This window comes from Pongo pygmaeus, chromosome 7 (assembly GCF_028885625.2).
Source record: "Pongo pygmaeus isolate AG05252 chromosome 7, NHGRI_mPonPyg2-v2.0_pri, whole genome shotgun sequence".
Classification (NCBI taxonomy): Eukaryota; Metazoa; Chordata; class Mammalia; order Primates; family Hominidae; genus Pongo; species Pongo pygmaeus.
The window spans coordinates 35,981,004-36,000,255 of NC_072380.2; the positions used below are offsets into that span (position 1 = coordinate 35,981,004).

At 38.1% G+C, this 19,252-nt stretch overlaps 1 protein-coding gene across 7 annotated transcripts in view; it reads left to right on the forward strand.

The window, feature by feature from the left end:
* Nucleotides 1-13,467, forward strand: part of UNC5D (unc-5 netrin receptor D) — a 554,235-nt gene extending 540,768 nt beyond the window's left edge. For all 7 annotated transcript variants that reach the window (XM_054499220.2, XM_063668623.1, XM_054499221.2 and 4 more), the window contains one exon: nucleotides 7,276-13,467. In XM_054499220.2, the coding sequence (XP_054355195.1) occupies nucleotides 7,276-7,480 (205 nt within the window). In that variant the 3' untranslated portion in view covers nucleotides 7,481-13,467. The remainder of the gene's footprint in view (nucleotides 1-7,275) is intronic.
* The last annotated feature ends 5,785 nt before the right edge of the window (nucleotides 13,468-19,252 follow it).

Here is a 19,252-nt window from a genome sequence, read left to right on the forward strand (position 1 = left end):
AAGCTATGATCGCACCACTGCATTCCAGCCTGGGTGACAGAGTGAGACCCTATCTTGGAGAGAAAAAAAAAAGAGTCATATGTAAGTAGCAACAATTTTTAAACAGTTAAACTTGCTGCCCTCGTGTCACAGGTACAAGTGTTCCCTTCTATTTGAAAGTGTTGGGCAAAAGCCCACATTCTGAAGGAAATTATTGCACGTACCTGGGTTGAAGTGACTTCTTTGCTAAGAATATGGGGCTGCAACTCAAATGCAATGCCCTAGTATATTTTAATATGAAATTCATTCTCACAAGCAGTCACGGGAAGAGCTTACAGCTTGCAAATAGGTAGACTGTCCTCCTGGTACCATGGTTCCCAGTAACTGAAATAAAAGCTTTGTTATCTGGAATTTTGAATGAAAGTGAGGCCATTACAGACTCAGAACGCTGAGCTGGGCCGACTCCAGCTGGAAGTGCAAGGTGCCCTTGGTAGCTCTTCAGTGTACCTCCCCAGGGCTAAGACAGAGCCTGAGCCCTGTGCCTTCCTTTCCATTCCTGTTATCTAATCTCTTTGTTAACTGATGGAGGATTTAGATGTGCTAGTCCCTAAAATATTTGCATTTGAATACTCAGGGATTTGGGAAGATCTGAAAGCTTTCACAGTCCTAAAGTAAGGGTGGTATCTCTAGCCACTTTTCCTTTTCATAAAATTAGCCCTGTGTTGCAATAATTTATAAAGACCTATAAGGCAGAATTCTATATGGTTCCTCAATTCTCTACCCCACCTTTATACCTTCAAAAAAGAAAACAGAAGGCTCAATAACTATTTTCAAAAATCCTCAAATCTAAAGTTTTATTATTTTAACAAGGTTATTAGTTTAAAGATGTATTCTGAAAATTAAGATTCTATATAAAAATTCGGTTTTTAACTCATATACACCATTGTAAGTTGGCCTATGTCTAGCAGGTGAAATTGGTAAGGTCAAGATTCAGAAGTTTCCAGTTCTGCCCTGGCTTCTACATAACACATGGGCTTTTAATTGAAGCCAAGGGATAGAGACAGAGAAGTCTCTGAAAGATAAAAATTAATCATGGTAATAAAACAAATCCCCTGGAACTCAGGTGTATAGAAAGCATTTAAGCTCAAGAAAACAAAATTAAATTTAATAAACCATTAGTACTCAATGAACTTACATAGATGAATGTATTTGGCTGTCTTCGCCTAAGCTTTAATCTGCTTGTCCCTGTATTTTATAGTTTATCTGTGCTCACTCAGAGTTCCAAAGGAAAGATAAAGTTATTGAGTCTATAGGGCTGGGGAAATGAATTGAAGACAAAATGATGCTAAAGTAAATTCCTAAAATTTAGAGATTAGATTGTTTAGGCCAGGCACAACAGCTGAGACTTGTAATCTCAGCACTTTGTGAGACAAAGGTGGCTGATTACTGGAGGCCAGGAGTTCGAGACCAGCCTGTGCAACATGGCGAAATCCTGTATCTACTAAAAGTACAAAAATTAGCTGGGCATGGTGGCACACGCCTGTAATCCCTGCTACTTGGGAGGCTGAAGCATAAGAATTGCTGAAACCTGGGAGGTGGAGGTTGCAGTCAGCCGAGATCATACCACTGCACTCCAGCCTGGGAGACAGAATGAGACTCTGTCTCAAAAATAAAATAATTGATAAAAAATAGAGAGTAGCTCATTTATGTCTGCATATTATATAACATCTTAATGACACTGCAAAAAATAAATCTTAGTTTTCAGAATTACCTCCATTGATCAGAATTTGAAAAGGCTATAACAGAAGGTTCCCTGGAGTCAATGCATAAAAAAAGTTAACAATCTGAAGCATCTAAGATGAGGGTAGTAAGCATTCACTTCCTTAAAAATTTGTCAAAGAAAAAAAAAAAGTTTCATTTTCAGGCATCTATCTGAATATTCAGGATTACTATTTTTGCTAATGTTCTGGTTCCATTTAAAAAAAAAAAATCAAACACACTCAGGAAATTGCTTAAAATCAACTATTGCTGTGAATTCTGTTTTGTAGTACTGTATTAGTAATGTTCCCTGAATGGTGTGTGCATTTACCTGCCGGTGCCCAAATGCACCAGCATTATGATGAAGAGAAATGGGTCACATAGATTAGGATCCAAATAATTTCACAAGGAGATGAGATGGATACATGGCATACCAATTTCATAAAATCATAATGTATTTGCACACATGTAAGCAGCAAAATAATTCAACTATCTTTGAGAAGTAGCCTATTGCATTGAGATTTTAGGTATATATATATTTTGAGATGAAGTCTTGCTCTGTCGCCCAGGTTAGAGTGCAGTGGCGCGATCTTGGCTCACTGTAATCTCTGCCTCATGTGTTCAAGCGATTCTTGTGCTTCAGCCTCCCAAGTAGCTGGGACTACAGGCACATGCCACCATGCCTAGCTAATTTTTATATTTTTAGTAGAGATGGGGGTTTCACCATGTTGGCCAGACTGGTCTCCAGACTCCTGACCTCAGGTGATCTGCCCACCTCGGCCTCCCAAAGTGCTGGGATTACAGGCGTAAGCCACCATGCCAAGCCCATATAGTATTCTATTGTAAACAGATAAATGTAGTTTAATAGTGTGAGAAACATGCTCACCCGTCCAAACCCAAAGAATAGACTCAGAGGCACAAAGAACAGAGAAAGTAAGACTTTTAATAGCGGTCTTGCAAGATCGGGTGTCTAGTAGGCAGGCATACCCAGGGCAGCTACGGCAGGTAATTTATCTCCTAGTACACAAGTCCCTCCTCCAGTTCCTCATTGGCCAAGTACTATGGGAACGATCTTCCTGGACGTCACCTAAGTTTTATTATCCCCCTTATAAGGTTATACCCTGTCATCTTCCCTGCTTAAGTTTTGATTTCCCAATAATGAAACTTTCTTCTCTGTTACTGGCTGACCCCTCCTCTACATTCTGTTCACTTACTGCAACCTTCTAGGTGCATGAGCTGTGTGGTTTGTTATATTTGTAGTACTTAGATTTATAATGCCTTGAAAATGGCATTTGAAGTGCCATTTAAATGTTTTCTCACAATAGGATGTCTGCTAACTGCAAAGCTGATTCTACTATTTTTAATAAGGCCAATACATTCTTCTATGTATATATTAAAATTAAGTGGAATTTGAGATTTATGTTGTGCTGAATGTGCTTGTGCAAATTCAAAGAATAAATTTAAAATTTGCTTTGGGGAGCACATTTCACTTGCTACAATATGTTCAGAGACCTGTGCCAAGAGAGTTATTTCTGCCTCTTTTGATCATTTAGCTTCATTTAGCCATGGGTGCCTATTCCACAAATCAGGACATTTGCCGAACTTTTCAGAACCATGTGACTGGCAGGAGTCATTCTCCGGCCCTTCTCTTCCTTGAGGCAGGTGTACTCACGAATATTTTTAATATTGTGTTGAGACAATGATTCATTAGAAGCCTCAAAACCTAGTTTTTATGCCCCTCTAAAGGTTCTGTTATTGCGTTTTTATGCCCTGGTGTTCCTGTCATGTCTTGAAATGTCAAAGATCCCCAAACATTTACCTAGGGTAAAGTTCTCAGAGTGCCTGAGGCAGGACATAGAGCTAGAGATTCAGCAACTTTGGCCATCTAGTTGCTTATTTCAAACACAGGAAGTTCAGCCTGATCTTCTTTCAAATCACTACTAGCTATGGAAACCTACTTTAGGTTATAAGACAGCAGAGGAGCGAGGTCAGCATGGTGGTCTGCAGGCCACATCTGGCCCACCACCTGCTAGTATACAGCCCATGAGCTAAGGATGGTTTTCGCATTTTTAAATGGTCTGAAAAAAAAATCAAAAGAGTAATATTGTGCCACACATGAAATCTGTGTGACAATCAAATATCAGTGTGCCACATAAAGTTTTATTGGGACACAGCCACGCTCATTCACTTAACATATTGTTTCTGTCTGTTTTTGCAATACCAAGGCAGAGTAGAGTAGCAGCAACACTGACCATATGTGGCCCCCAAAACCAAAAACATTGACTATCTGGTCATTTACAGAGAAAGTCTGTCAACCCCTGGTATAGAATAGAGTGTTAACTTTTAAGGTAGTAGGCTCACAAAGATTCTAGTCATTCCCATAGGGCAAAAGTTCATCGTTGATCAATAGCAAATACAAAATGTAACTATAAATCCTTAATAAGGAGAAAGTACTGCTGCTTTTCTGTTGTAGCTGTTGTTTTTGAAACAACAGTAGAGATCATAAAGAATCATTTACCCATGCTAGAAACAAAAGAATGTCCATGGTCATCATTCTCATGATGGACATAAAAGAAGACTGTCACACAGGTGACCCAGAGTCCACTCACGCCTCGTCTCTCCATTTGCCTCTCTCCCAGCTGTTCCTTCAGTTTGCCTTCTACCTGGGTTTTGGTGACAGTGTTTGTAGGAAGATATTGCAACTTTCCCTACAAACATCTCTACATGACAAGGAATAAGTGACAATATTCAAAACAAAGTTGTTCAGTTTTTTTGTTTGTTTGTCTTTTTTTGAGACAGGGTCTCACTCTGCTGCCCAGCCTGGAATGCAGTGGTACAATCATAGCTCACTGCAGCTTTGAACTCCTGGGCTTACATGATCCTCCTACTGGAACCTCCTGAGTAGCTGGGACTACAGGTGTGCACCACTGCACCCTGACTAATTTATTTTATTTTTGTGGAGACAGAAGTCTTGCCATGTTTTCCAGGCTGGTCTTGAACTCCTGGCCTCAAGTGATCCTCCCGCCTGGGCCACCACACTCAGCCAAAACAAATTTCTTAAATAAGAAGAACTAAGATCCCTTCAACTACTTAAGCAAGATTTGCTTTGCCATTTCTATTAGTATAGAAATGAATAAGCATTAAAGAAAAAAGAAAAGGAGGAAGGCGAGAAAAGACAAAAAGAAAAACTAGAGAGAATGTTTTTAAGCCAGCCTTTTCTATTTCACGATTAAAGATGTCTATTAGTGGAACATACTTGTAGTGCTATTTGGCAACCAACTGACTGTAAACAGGATCTTAAGACCTTTGAGTAAAACAGCACTTTATTCACTCAGAATTGCTCTGTGTGTGTGCGTGTGCGTGTGTGCATGCATCTGTGGCTCTTATAAATGGCAACGCATCCTTAAAAGCTTGTCTGTAGTCTGAATGCTCCACTCTACATCAGTCCTCTTTGTGACCATAAGCTGGGTGTGGTAAGGGAAAGTAATACCATCCTCAAAATAGGAAATACTTGGCTGGCTCTGGAAAATCTTTTCGACTCATCAGAATTTTACCAGAGATGACATTTCTATCCTTACTGTAAAAGTCCCTATGAAGAACAGTGACCTTTAATCTTTTGTGTTGTCTTTGTCTTCGTCATACAAAAGTTACTGTCCTAAAGCTTACCATGCTTTTACTGAAGACACCATGCCATCTTAAAAAGCGCTGTAGGAATCAATTACTTGGCTGAAGAATGTTGAATAAGCACCTATTGTAGTATTATCATAAGTGCTGTAGCAGATTCAGAAAATCAGTAGATATGATCCTTACCCTTCAGGTGTTTGTGGTCAAATTGAGAAGGCAGAACACACACACACACACACACACACACACACACACACACACACACAAAATAGATAAGCATTTTATTCACATGAAAGTTAAGTACAAGCATAAAAAGAGTTCAGAGAAGACATAAATCATTCTGGGAAAAGAGGAGATGAGAATTGAACCATCGGACACAGCCAAACACCATTGGGATTTTGAACCATTGAGACACACACAAAAAACTGAACCATTTTTTCCCGACACAACTCTACCCTTGTTTGTTCTTCCTCTTCCTTGCCCCTTGTAGTAGAGAGGTATCAATGAGCATAATTAAACTTGTCCATTTGTGGGTGCATATGATCTTGATGAACAGGATAAAGGGAGGACGTGGACCTTTCTAGTGAACTGAATGGATTAAATTAAAGCAAGAAGCAAAGTGTTACCTAAGTCAGGGTCAGTGGTTCAAAGAGCAAAATAAGACTGAGTGGGAGAAAAGACTATATATATATATATATATATATATATATATATGTATGAGATAGGGATATCCATATCTAGCTATGGATATTTATACTAATATCCATAGCTAGCTATGGATATTTATATTAATATCCATAGCTAGATCAAGGCCAGACCAAGGAAGTCATTGAAGACAACTAGAGTAGATATTTCATGACTGAGGAACTAGAATGCAGAGTATATTCGAGTTTGGAAAAACTAAAGATTTTGCTGTGATTTAGACCATAAAGTGACAGAGTATAAATTAGGTATAGGTAGTAAACATGGAGAGCAACGGAGAAGCTGATGAGTACGTTAAAAAGAAAAAAAAATATAAAAGGAAGACTCAAAAACAAATGATCTAGTGTGAGAGATTAGAAAGATGGTTATAAATACTGGGATACTTGTTCTAGTTAGAAGAAGGACCAGTTTGGAGGCACAGAGACACCAGTTTCTGATGCATTGCATTTGTGGAGCTAGAGGCATCTGTAATTGGAACAATCCCAAGGCCATTTAGAGATCTGTAATTAGCTCACATTAACTTAAAGATTGGAGGTATAGATTTACAATACTATCTATGTTGTTTGATAACTACTCCATTTAGTATATAAGCCCACTGAGGAAGGACAGAACAACAAGAAATCAAAGATAAAACCTTGAAAGCTCTTACGTTAGCCAAAGTAGAGAGGGGTCAAATATTTTGAAAAGATAGGAATGAGTGAAAGTATGAGATAAACTAATGAAATAGAGCATGTCAAGGGGATGGTCAAGAAGAAAATACACACACACACACACACACACACACACACACACACAAAGAGTTCAAGGAAAGTGAGGACCCAAAAGACTTGAGGCCAAACATGGTGTCTCATACTTGTAATCCCAACATTTTGGGAGGCTGAGGCAAGAGGATCACTTAAGCCCAGGAGGTCAAGGCTGCAGTGAGCTATGATTGTGCCATTGCACTCCAGCCTGGGTGACAGAGCAAGACCCTGTCTCTAAAACAAACAAGAGAGACAAAACAAGACTCGGGAGATAAGGTTATTGGTAACATTCCACAGCACAGTTTCAATTGAGTGCTGGGATACAAATTAGACTGCCCCAGACCTGCCTTACTATAGCTTTTTATCCCTACTATATCTATTAAAATTCATTTTTAATTATCTTATGGTGATCAGTGTTTATTCCTTTATTTTCATGTTTTGATCTTTTTGTTTAACTCTCTCCATCTAGGAATTTATCTTATTTCGCTACACAAAGTAGCCCATCTGCTGTCATTTTGAACCTGTGGGAAGCTCGTCATCAGCATGATGGTGATCTTGACTCCCTGGCCTGTGCCCTGGAAGAGATTGGGAGGACACACATGAAACTCTCAAACATTTCAGAATCCCAGCTTGATGAAGCCGACTTCAACTACAGCAGGCAAAATGGACTCTAGTCCACTTCCTCCCATGAGACAGAGTGATGGCCAGCTTGGGGACATTTGCTTTAAATGGGGAAGAGGCCGCTTTCTGCCCAGTGGCGTTGGGGGAATTCAGCCTTCATTTATAATCAGTGAGATTCCCCTGCTGAAGAAACTAAATTTTATATAGGTAAAACATGTTAATAGGGAAAAGTACAAGCTCTCCTACATATAAGAGGGCTCTACTATCTCCTTGGAATCCACATTTGGGTTAACTCCTCAGATTTGGAGTGGCAAGGATAAAAGTGAGGGCAGAAGTAGCTGTGGGAAAAGATGAGCTATGATAATGCTGGGAAGGCAGAGATTGATTAAGTGCATGCTTTGAAATAGGTTTTTAATGATCTGCCCCAAAGGGCCAGCTGATTCTGGTACTAGATTGTCAGAGTTTTCTACCAACTGGCATCTGTGATGTCAGAAATCATTGTAAAACTGGTTTTAGACGTGAAACAGGGTTGCCAACCCATTTGTATGACTTCAACGTCAAGGAGGGCATTTAGAATTTAGAATCTGAGCACATCACACCAGCACCAACTCCCTGTCTCTTCTAGCCACTTAATGGAGACACAATGGAGAGGTAAGACAGACCACAAACTAGTTCTTATAGTGTACTCCACCTTTTACTTTTTTCCTGAGACAAATCTACCCTTATTCTTTCTTCCTCTTCCTTATCCCTTGCAGTAGAGAGGTATCAAGGAGCATAATTAAACTTGTCAATATGGAAAGTTGTTTTTTCTAACACAACAAAGTGGGACCATCTCTATTCCCATCTAAGCCACTCAAATTGCTGAGTGCTATTAGAACACAGCTTATTACATGGATATGGGGACAGGAGAGATTAAAGCAGGTTCAAAAACACATGAACTGCAGATGTCATAGGCCTCAAATCAGCTATAATTCTAGGAGGCATGTGTTGATCTAGTTCTCTAACATTGTTGTTATAAGAAAATGAGTTTTACTGGATTTTTCAATCCAGATTCTTGAAATTGTCTAACATGTGGGTACTATGTCATCACAAAATCTCTCAGTAAGGCTATATGTGATCCTCATTTTGCCTCTTGGGAAATTAGCAGATAGTCTTTGCTCTAAATGATATCTGAGTAAATAGACTTGAGGCATCCTCTACCACAGTGTCCCTGAAACCACATGCATCATTCAGGGAGCCTTCACGCTGTGACTATTCCGCCTCCCTGAATATGCTTTCTCTATAGAACCATTAACATATGGCTATTTTGCTCTATGATTTTTTTTTACATTAGGAGGCAGTGATATTGTGGAAGATTGAAATCCACAGATAATTCATGACCCTCATCTTATCACTTTACTCCATCTTTTTATCCTATTAAATCATTTTTGACAAGATGTCCTGGTAGACTAAAGGTGAACAGATTTGCTCTTGCTCATCTTCTGGTGGATATTTTAACTTGCTGTTCACAATCAGGACAACCAAAGTCAAGGACCCAGATGAACCACAGGGCAGCTAGTCAGCTACTTAGAGGTTGGTTACATTCGAATAAAAAGTAGTCAGGGAATGGAGGAGGTGGGGAGTTGGGGAGTACTTGGCATTTGGGATGTGATCCATTTTTTTAAACAATGTTTTGGTAGATCCCTTGTAAAATAATAATAATAATAATGTTGTGAATCTCCATGCCAAGTGAAAAAGGCCTAAAGATGAGTTGAATTTATGATACCATGGGTAAGGCATGGAAGAACTCTTGAATGTGTTGGCCATTTTCTCTAACTAATGTGTGGTACATATGGTCCCCTATATTAGATAGAAGGCTTTGCTACATGTAATTCAAAAGCATCTCGCTTTTCTCAGGAACCAAAGGCTTATGATGTAGAACAAAGAAATCATCTTAAAACTGTCAAGCATATTTTCACAATACCATCTCAAGATCAAGAAAACACCCTTTTGCTAGTGTGCTTATTTATTTCTTCTAGGAAACAATAGATAAACAGCATGAAAATGTAAATCATCTGGCATCACTGATAGAATTTCTGAAAGAGAAAGAGAGAGAAGTAGATGGTCAACCAGTCACAAGGTGGTTGGCATGGGGTGGTGTGCAGAGGAAATCTGCATTCACTATTGAGTAAAAACTTGTAGAAAGCACATTATAGAGCTTATGTTGGAATCCATCTTGGAGGATTTTTGTTTTTTTTTGTTTTAAACTGTCCTTAGCATTTTCCCTCTTCCCTTCTAATTGGCATTATAATTGTTTCATCTACTCTGTGACTCTACATAGGTCTTTTTTTAGATGTTTGATACATTTTAAGTATTTTTAAATAGATGAAAATTCTAAATGATTTTCCTTCAAATCTATCTAGATTATTTTAAGATGAGACGAGATTATTGTCAATCCCTGAATGTCTGGAGTTACCTCCCATGGATTTTTTTTTCCTTTGGCCTGGGTTTTATAAACAACTTGAACATCATATCATATAGGATTACAAAGGAGGAAGTTAACATAATTCACCTCAGACTTCAGCCTAAGATTCAATCAAATTCATCCTTCAGCCCATTTTGTTTCTTCTTTATGTTTCTCTTTTACTTATTTCTGCTAGGATCCTACATAGGATTTCTATAGAAATGTATGAAATTCTGTGGTCACTGCATGTCAGGATTGTATAGTATGTTACAATACAATTTCAAAGAGAACCCACATTTGTGAGATTTACAGACCAAGGTGTGGGGGAGGAGGTAGAATTGCAGATCAGATAAAAAGTGAGCTTACACTTGAACTTAGTTATTCACTGTGACCTAAATTTAGTCCTATTGTAATATGTGCCTGTCACAACACAAATACCCCTCTTGAAAGAGATTTACTCATCTATCCAAGCACTTAATTTGGAAATTTTATTGTCCTATTGCAAAATGAAACAAAATTAAAAGTGGACTCGAGTACTTGGTAAGTTACTTAAAATTTTTACGAAAATATCCCACTCAATGCCAAATCTTTCAGTCCTCAAAGGCATTTAAGTCTAATAGTCATGTTTTAAATATGGCTTTAAATTATGCCACCAAAATGGTGCACTTCACAGATTCACCAGACTGTAGCATCATAAAGTTAATTTACAGTTTTTACAACATTGCTTGTACATTCTTACTGGTTTACATTAAAATCCTTTAGGCCAAAAGGAAGCTTGCTCTATGGATTTAAATACAAACTTCATTTACCAGTGCAGGAAGTCTCATAAAACTCAGATGTACTCCCACAAAAATTTTATTGGCCTTTTTGTAAGAGATGAAAAAGAATTGACACAGTTCTCTTTAAAGAGAAGAACCTTTTTATTATTATTCTTATCTCCAACTGCAGGTGGTGTCTTTTGCCGAGGTCTCTATATTTTTCTTTCAGTTGTCTTTGGGAGGGGATATTAAGTCAAATCACTAAAACAGGGTTCTCTTTGGATTAAAAGTTCTGGATTTATTGCAACTATTTTCCTTGAGAAACATTCTCAGCATCAGGATTGATAAACAAATGTAGATGATTAAAATAGGATAATTGGTTTTAGATAGTATCTTCTACTTGCCAAACTTCTGGCAAATTTACCTGTGAATTTCAAAATGTTATAAAATCTCTTGATATGCTTTTGTTTTTCCTTTTAGCCATTTTCTCTTCAATTTCTTAGTCCCTCTGCCCTCTGTAAATGTGTTGAGTGATATAGCTATCAGATGTATTGAAGGCAAAGTTCTCGCAGAGGTCTCTGTTCCAGCTCTGTAAAGGTCACAGGAATCGTGAAGGAGCTGAGAAATCTTCCTCTCTGGCCCACTGTCTGTGGCCCATTGTCATTGTTTCCTCATGAAACATTGCAGAGTTTGAATCCTCAGTAACTCTCATTGACTGGATTAGAGGTGATGGCCACAGCAAATGGGAGAGCAAAATGTTGGCCTACAGAGAATGACACAATTTTATTCGCCTTTGGTGTTAGTTGCCATAGCGCTGTATTTGAAAATCGATGCTTTAGCCAAAAGCTGAATGACCACCGTTTCCGTAGTTTCCACTGTTTTGTCTGCATAGAATTTTCCTGAACTACAAGCAAAAATGTATTTTGTCCAATGTCACAAAAGTGAAAATGTTACTAATCTTAGACGTGTTGCATATTTTGTGTTTTTACGTTCCAAATTCTTTCAAAAGCTGCCGTTACAAAGCTGTTTGGCTGTATTGACAGCATGTGGTGTTTTTGCAAAAGCAATTCTAGGAGAGCCAGTGTCTACCATGAACTCCTCACATCCCCACTCCAGGGTCATTCACGACATCGAAATGGCAACTTGTACACTGTAATTCTTCGAAAAGTAACAGGGGATGGAAATCAGACCTGGCCGTTAGTCACTAGTGTGTAGTACCGTGATCTGAAGTAGGAAATTTAACTCACATAGAATAATTGTGGTTTTTGAAGCAGCTACTCATTGCTTTTTCCTTTTGCTGTGAAGATCATGGATTGGGAATGTCCTCGTGAGGTGGACCTAAGGCAGTACCATTTAAACTTCATGTCCTAGCACCCGCCCTCCATCTGACCCAAAGATAAAAAAGGCATTAAGCTTCATGGTTACGCCTAAGCTTAAAAATTCCCTTCCCCACTACTAATATTGAGTTCAGCAGGGCTCCATCTTATTTATTTTTCAAAAAAGTTATAGCTTTGAATTATGGACTTACTAAATTTGGTAAGGTAGTTCTTTGCATGAATGGGAGTGCGTGTCAAAATACTTTCACAAAAGGCATGATTACAATGAAAATGCCCTTTTGCCTCCAGTTTTGCTAACCCTAAAAAGTATTTCACTAATTTCAAGCACTGTTTACACTCGAATCCCAAAATTGGCCAAATTATATAATTCTCTTAAATTTTCATATCTGTAGGTGGAGATTTAACTATGGTTCTGGTGAATCATAGAAGGGAGAGACAATATTTGAGGGGATTTTGTCAGCAGAATATCATGCCTTATGACCCCATTACTGAAACACAGACATTACAATCAGAAATAGACCTAATAATTCCAATATGCCTCCATTAGCTAGTTCCAATGATGCTGAGAGACAGAGCACCCTTTGCCAGGTATCAGGAATATAAGCCTCAGCAGAGGGTAACTGAAAACTTTCAATCAGAAACACTCTCCAAGGCTTATGGCTAGATTATGTAGGTCACTACCATTCAACATTTTTCTATACAAAAGTGGAAAAGCACTCAGAATCTGGGAATTTTCTGGTTGGAAGAACAATGTTCTCCTTTTCCAAATTGGAATAAAGACTCAGAATTACCCATTCTTCATAATCATGTCTGATTGGTACATGCACTCCAGGAAGTCTCAACCTAGAAACATTTCCACCCTAAGCATTTAAAGGAAAACTGGCTCATTCTTCTGACCCAAACTCAAAAAATATGAGTACTTGCGTACCTCCATTTCTGCATGGAAGATTTTAAAACAGATTTCACTTTTTTTTCTGTTTATTTTGGGAAGGTGCGTGGGGGTGTTCTTTCAAGTGATTCATATCTCAAACCCATACCACTCTCAACTTTTATTTGATGTGTTCAAAGCCAAAAAATAAAATAAAATAAAATAAAGCAGGGCTGAACACTTAATTTGACATGAAGCTGAAGGACTGAGCAAGCCAGAGGAGAGAGGCTGAATGAAGCATAGCCTTGGCTTCATACCACACTTTTTGTGCCTTGTATTATCAATGTAAATTCTGAATGTTGTACAGTAAATACTTGGATGGACTTCTTAGAAAAGGCTGCACTGGCTTCTTTTTCAGCACATGTACATATCTATAAATATATATACATATATATTTGGTAATGCCAAACAGCTGTGTTATATTGTATTGAACAAAATGGACGGTTTGGATGTTTTATGTCGAGTTTGCAAAAAAAAAAGAAAAAACTGGATGGTTACAGACTTTTCAAGATAAATGTACAGACGTAAATTACTGCATATCAGTTATTTATGAATAAAGATTCTTTTATTGACATTTTAGGATACTACATGAGTGGCACTTTGAAATCTCGATGAGGATGAGATTTGTATACCTCCTGCCATGTCCTAGCAGGAGATAGAATGCTCTCCGAAAGGACAATTTCCAAATACATGTTAACATATGGAACCAAATTTCTTGCTCAAGCCTTGAGAGTGAGGCAGTGTTGTGAGGCTACTGGAAGCAAGAAGATTGTCTTCTAACATTCCCATCCCAGCCAGTACCATACACACACACACACACACACACACACACACACACACACACACACACACACACTTCCTTAGGATATAGTTTTATACAATCCAAGGTCATCATAGCCATACCATAACTGGAGTACTGGAATACCAATCACCTTATTCCTCAAAATGCTTGGGCTATTTTTCCAGACTGTATAGAACATTTTCTGCCCTTCCGTGGGAAAATGTTAATAGTTACATTGTTGTACATTCCAAAGACATGTGGCTGATTAAACCTGCTTTAAGTGGTTTTAAAATGCTGACAGCGCCCCCAAATTTACTCATAACTACTTAGAGAACAGGCCAGAGCCAGTTGAACTAGAATGTTCCACCCAAAGATGGCTTCTGGTCTATTTAAACTAGTCGGTTATAAATTTTTAAAAAGGCCAAAAGTTTATTTAAACCAGTTTTTTAAAAAATACCATTTCCATATAAAAACATTTCTTTTTTCATATTATTAAGTTTTAAAAGCTATGAAGTAAAATTAAATATTCTCTACACTACGTTTTTGAAAACCTTTATGTTTATGATGGCCAGGCGCCATGGTGCATGCCTGTAATCCCAGCACTTTGGGAGGCCAAGGCAGGCAGATTACTTGAGGTCAGGAGTTCAAGACCAACCTGGCCAACATGGTGAAGCCTCGTCTCTACTAAAAAAAACAGTACAAAAATTAGCTGGCCGTGGTGGCACATGCCTGTAATCCCAGCTACTTGGGAGGCGGAAGCAGGAGAATTGCCTGATCCAGGAGGCAGAGGTTGCAGTGAGGCTAGATCACGCCACTGCACTGCAGCCTGGGTGACAGAGTGAGACTCCGTCTCAGAAAAGAAAACACTTATGTATATGATAGATCTGAAGGAGGGGAGTGTATGCAGCACTTCCTAAGCCCTGTTGACCATGTAATTCTTTTCCTTATGGGACTATAGGGACAGATAAGAATATCCACAAAGAGGCTGTGTGTGGTTCCAACAGTTCTTTCTGACCATTTTAAATTAGGCAGAGCTTTAATGCTAATTAAAATATACTTAATCTACAGGCCTAATGAAAATTAGTTGAAATTAACTTAAACGAGGTAAATCAGTTATAGTTATGCAAAACCAGACCCAAAATCTCAGAATTATTTGAATAGTTAGAGCAAATAAATCCAATTTGAGTTCCTCAAAATAGATTTTAACTAGAAGAATCATGGGACCAGCATAAAGATCTGGATGTAACTAGTTCATCTGGATGAAACTAGTTCATCTGGATGAAAATGTAACAGATTGGCTTGAACCTGTAATAAACTATTCCAAAAAAAATTGAATCTTCATTTAAAAGCTGCCTTATTGAGTTAGGAACTAATTCTGAATGGATTAAGTTAGTTTGGATGAATTAATGCTTTTTTAATATAGTGAACATTTGTTAGAATTTGATTTTATTCTGACAGGGGTTAACTCATTCACTCAAAAAATAGTTATTTAGCATTTTCTCCATGACAGCAGAGTCTGGGTTCAAGTCCTGACTCAATCATTTCACACTTGATGTCAGGCAAGGTACTTAACATTTCTGCTTCATTTATAATAATATAGGGATAAGAAGAGAATTGTATATTCTCCCCAAAGTCTAAAGATTACATGAAAGTGTTCATGTAAAGCCCTTAGCACACTCCATGGTCCTTAGTAAACAGTCAGTGAGGGCTTACTTTCATCTTATTTTAGAGAGGCGGTATGCATAGTAGTTAGCAGAATGAGTTTGGGAGCAGATAGGCTTGGATGGGTATCCTGAGTCTGTCCCACTTTGGATTTGTGACCTTGGCCAAGAGACTGTCTCTAAAAGATGACAATCATATCCAGTTCACTGGGCATAAAGTAAGTGTTCAAGAACTGTTTTAACCATAAACACATCTACAACTGTTTCTGGCTAGTTGTGCTTCTGAACAGAGACATCCTGGAGCATTTGTTATACACACATAGTGAGGTTACAGCAGGACCAATAATGTACTCAATGTTAGCATCTTTCTGATACCTAAAATTTATTTAAGAAAAAAAAACATGTCCTACTGACACTGAATTAAGTGAAATGCAACTTATTTTCTAATATAAAGGTTAATGCTTCATAAAGTGAGTTAAAAATACTCTAGTAAGGTCCCATATTTTCATACCACATAGGATGATTTTAGGAAAGAACTTAGAGTTGATGATGAGACAAATGCATGTTTAAGGCATATCTAAGACAAATCACATTTTGTCTAAATGCATAAAGTGCTCCACCAATGAGAGGATTATTTTAGGAAAGAACTTAGAGTTGATGATGAGGCAAATGCATGTTTAAGGCATATCTAAGACAAATCACATTTTGTCTAAATGTTAGTGTTCCTGCATAAAGTAAGTGCGCCACCAATGAGATGATCCATTCTCTGGTTTTCAGATGACACCAGGGCCTTAAAACCATGAGTTTTTGCACACATTAAATGTTAAAGAGTTATGCAAGCACTATCAACTGCTATGTGCTAGACCTCTCTGCTACAATCAGACATTCACAATTAAAACATTAACCCAGCCTTCAAGAAGCTCACTATCTCCAACTCAAGAGTTTATTACACCATCCAACAAAAAGTGTTAGGAAAAAGGGAAGCACCACTGTTAAGATAAAACAAAGGAGGAACACTGAAACCAGATTGTGTTGTGTGAGGGAAGGTTCCATGGAGAAGCTGCCATTGAGCTAAGACCTAAAGGTGGTCTATTAATAAAGTGACTTCTAGAATAATAGTGTATAACAAACCCTAGAATTTGTGGCTTCAAATAACACCCATATATTATTCACATAAATGTATGGTGCAGCTGGGAGGTCCTCATGATCTAAACCTGGCACGGTTGACCTCAGCTGGATTCAGGCATGTAACTGCAATTAATTAAAAGATTGAGCTGGGCTAGCTCTTCCAGATTAGGCTCCTTTTACATTTGGGGCCTTGGTTAGGACAACAGGACGGACTACACTCTGCTCCTTGTGCCTCATGGTCCAATAGGCTAGGCTGGACGTGTTCTCGTGGTAAAGGCAGAAAAAGAGATGTGTGGAGTCTCTTGTGAAGCCTACACTTGGAATATCGTCATTTTTTTTGCGATATTCTAATGGCTAACACAACCCACAAGACCTGCCTGTTCAAGGGATAAGGAAATAGAATCCACCTCTAGATGAGAATTGCTGGAAAATCACATTGTAAAGGGTGTGGATACATGAAGGGATGGAGAACTGGGACCATGGTTTCAATTTCTCTGTCAGAGATGAGTAAGAATTTGTCAGACAAAAAATAAAAGAGGAAGAACATTCAAACAGAAAGATTAGCACTGGCAATTAATAAGGATCTTATTTAAGAGAGGCGGCCGGACTATTTTCATGCCTCTAGTCCTTACAACCATGAGTCTTCTACAGTAGCACTCCCCAAACTTCTCTTCTGTGTTATTAGGTTCTGATCCCATGATTAGCCATGTTTAGAAAAGGATGAGTTAATTTCATTTACAGAGGTTTCTTTATTGTGAGATCTCTCAAAGGCTTTAACACAATAATGGTAGTTATTTTCAGTGCAGTCAATATTCTAGACACTTTATATGAATTCACTCATTTTAATCCCCTAGCAATCACATGAAGGCAGTACAATTATTGCTCATATTTTGTAAAGGGAGAAACTGAGGAAAAGAGAAGTTAATGTGCATTTTTAATCACTCCACTGCAGCTACTGTTTGTAGCATTTTCCAAGTATTTATCATCGCCTAACTCTTACTTAATGAGCTGTAGTAGCATCTCAGAGTTCACATTTTGGTGTATATTTTTTCTAAAGATATATGAGATAAAGTGTGTGCTCCATGCTAAATTAATTTAGTCCAGATTTCCTTACATTTCTGTTTTCTCATCTATCTACCCATTAAACATATAAGCCCATTGCAACCTTTTTAACATTATAATTCTTGCCTGTGAATGCTTGATTTAACCATGTTTCTCTATAGTTCATTAGAAATACATCCTTAAAACTGTAAGAATTAGTTATATTTTTGCTAAACCTTATAAAGACTACTTTAAAAAGTTGGAGGCATGTTTATAAGCAATTAAGTAACTTGTGTCAAGTCACTGCAATTTTGCTGTAAGCTCAGAGCAAAATTCAATGTGTCATTTCTTCAAAAGGAATGTTAGGTGTCCAGCCATCCATAAGATGCTGTGCAGCTAAGTGGGAAAAGCCTGAAATAGGAAGAGAAGACATGTGTTCTAATCTCAGCTCTCATGACTGCCAGTGGAGTCACAGACAATTCATTTCATTTTTTGAATCTCGGTTTTCACCTCTGTAAAATCAGCATTATGAATATCCTGCCACACTTCCCAAATTTGGCTACAGCAGGGGTCAAATGAAATACTGTATATAAGGGGGAAAAAAGCTTTGTAGTCTAATAAGTGCTATGCAGGTACGTGTTTTAACAGAATGGGAATTGTACATTGAGTGTCAAAGAGTAAACAAAAGACTAGAAATTAATTATTTTAGAGCAATTTGTTAGAAATACACATAAAAAATGTTAAATGACCATGACTTGTGCCTTCATCTCCAATCCCTAGGCTGAATAATTTAGCTAGAATAGCCAGAGAAATAAGTAATCTCTTCTCCTAGTATCATATCTTTAAAAATCCAAAGACTGAAAAAGATCATCAATATGTATGTATGGTTAGCCATGTCCTAAGTGAAAAATTATACAAAATCCTAAAGTCAACTACATATTTGTTTTTATCATTGAAAGAGATAAAAGTTAACACTTCTTATTCTAGGCTTTTATGGGCCCAAACTATCATTTCTTTTTACTGTCCTTTAAAATCTAGGCAAACAAGAAAACACAATTCACATTTAATTGTGCCTTCTATTGTCTCGCTGCTTTACAGTGAGCTTATTTTTTAAAATAACATTTACTGAGTGTAATTATAGAGGAAGCACTGTAGTACACAATGGAAATTCAGTAGTAAACAAAAAATAAATATCCCATTCTCACAGAGATGTCACTCTTGTGGGGAAAGACAGGGTAAAGGCTAAATAAGTGAAATACAGAGTAAGTTAGATGCAGAAAAGAGGAATAGGGTATCTGGGGTTGTGATTTGGTTCGTGTTTTATTGTTGCTGTTTTTAGAAACAGGGTCTCACTCTGTTGCCCAGGCTGGAGTGCAGTGGCACCATCATAGCTCACTGCAGCATCCAACTCTCCAACTCCTGACCTCAAGCAATCCTCCTGCCTCAGCCTCCTGAGTAGCTAGCACTACAGACACATGCCACCACACCCAACTTAATTTTTTAAAATTTTTTGTAGAGAGAGAGTCTTGCTATGTTGCTAGGCTGGTCTCAAACTTCTGGCCTCAAGCCATCTTCCTGCCTTGACCTCCCAAACAGTTGGGAATACAGGCATGAGATTCTGCACCTGGCCATTGGTTTGTATTTTTAAATAGGGTTGTCAGGCAAGGCCTCATTGAGAAGGTGACTTTTGACTAAATACATGAAGGAGATGAGAGAGTGAATCAGGAAGACCCTTGGAAGGAGAGGAT